The 510-nt window shown below is 68.4% G+C and overlaps 1 protein-coding gene across 4 annotated transcripts in view; it reads left to right on the top strand.

Moving 5' to 3' along the window:
• The window catches only part of SCAP (SREBF chaperone), a 50,065-nt gene that overhangs the window by 33,525 nt on the left and 16,030 nt on the right, over positions 1-510 (top strand). For all 4 annotated transcript variants that reach the window (XM_015616224.1, XM_015616226.1, XM_015616223.1 and 1 more), the window contains exon 8: positions 203-329. In XM_015616224.1, the coding sequence (XP_015471710.1) occupies positions 203-329 (127 nt within the window). The remainder of the gene's footprint in view (positions 1-202; positions 330-510) is intronic.

The raw sequence follows: 510 nt of genomic DNA, 5'->3' as shown, positions 1-510 counted from the left end.
CTGGGAGCTGTGGTTCAGCATTGTCCCTGTCCCAGAGGGAGGCTCTGGAGCTGCCCTGCAGACACGAGCACCGTGGTACCTGCTCTCCTGGCCTGGGGGGTGTTTGCTGACCTGCTGGGGCCGGTCAGGACGAGGGTCCCGTCCCTCTGGTGTCAGCTGTGTTTGCTGTCCCTGCTGACGTGGGCTGGGCGCTGTTTTCCAGGCAAGATTGACATGGTGAAGTCCAAGTGGGGCCTGGCGCTGGCGGCGGTGGTGACGGTGCTCAGCTCCCTGCTCATGTCCGTGGGGCTCTGCACCCTGTTCGGCCTCACCCCCACGCTCAACGGCGGGTACGTGTGGGGCACGGGGAGCCTGGGAGCCTTTGGGGAGCCTGGGAGCCTTTGGGGAGCCTGGGGAGCCCCTGGGGAACCTGGGGAGCCCCTGGGGAGCCTGGGAGCCTCTGGGGAGCTCCTGGGGAGCCTGGGGAACTTGGGGAGCCCCTGGGGAGCCTGGGGAGCCCCTGGGGAGCTC

Source organism: Parus major, unplaced genomic scaffold (genome assembly GCF_001522545.3).
Source record: "Parus major isolate Abel unplaced genomic scaffold, Parus_major1.1 Scaffold378, whole genome shotgun sequence".
NCBI lineage: Eukaryota > Metazoa > Chordata > Aves > Passeriformes > Paridae > Parus > Parus major.
This window is presented reverse-complemented; position numbering and strand designations above follow the sequence as displayed.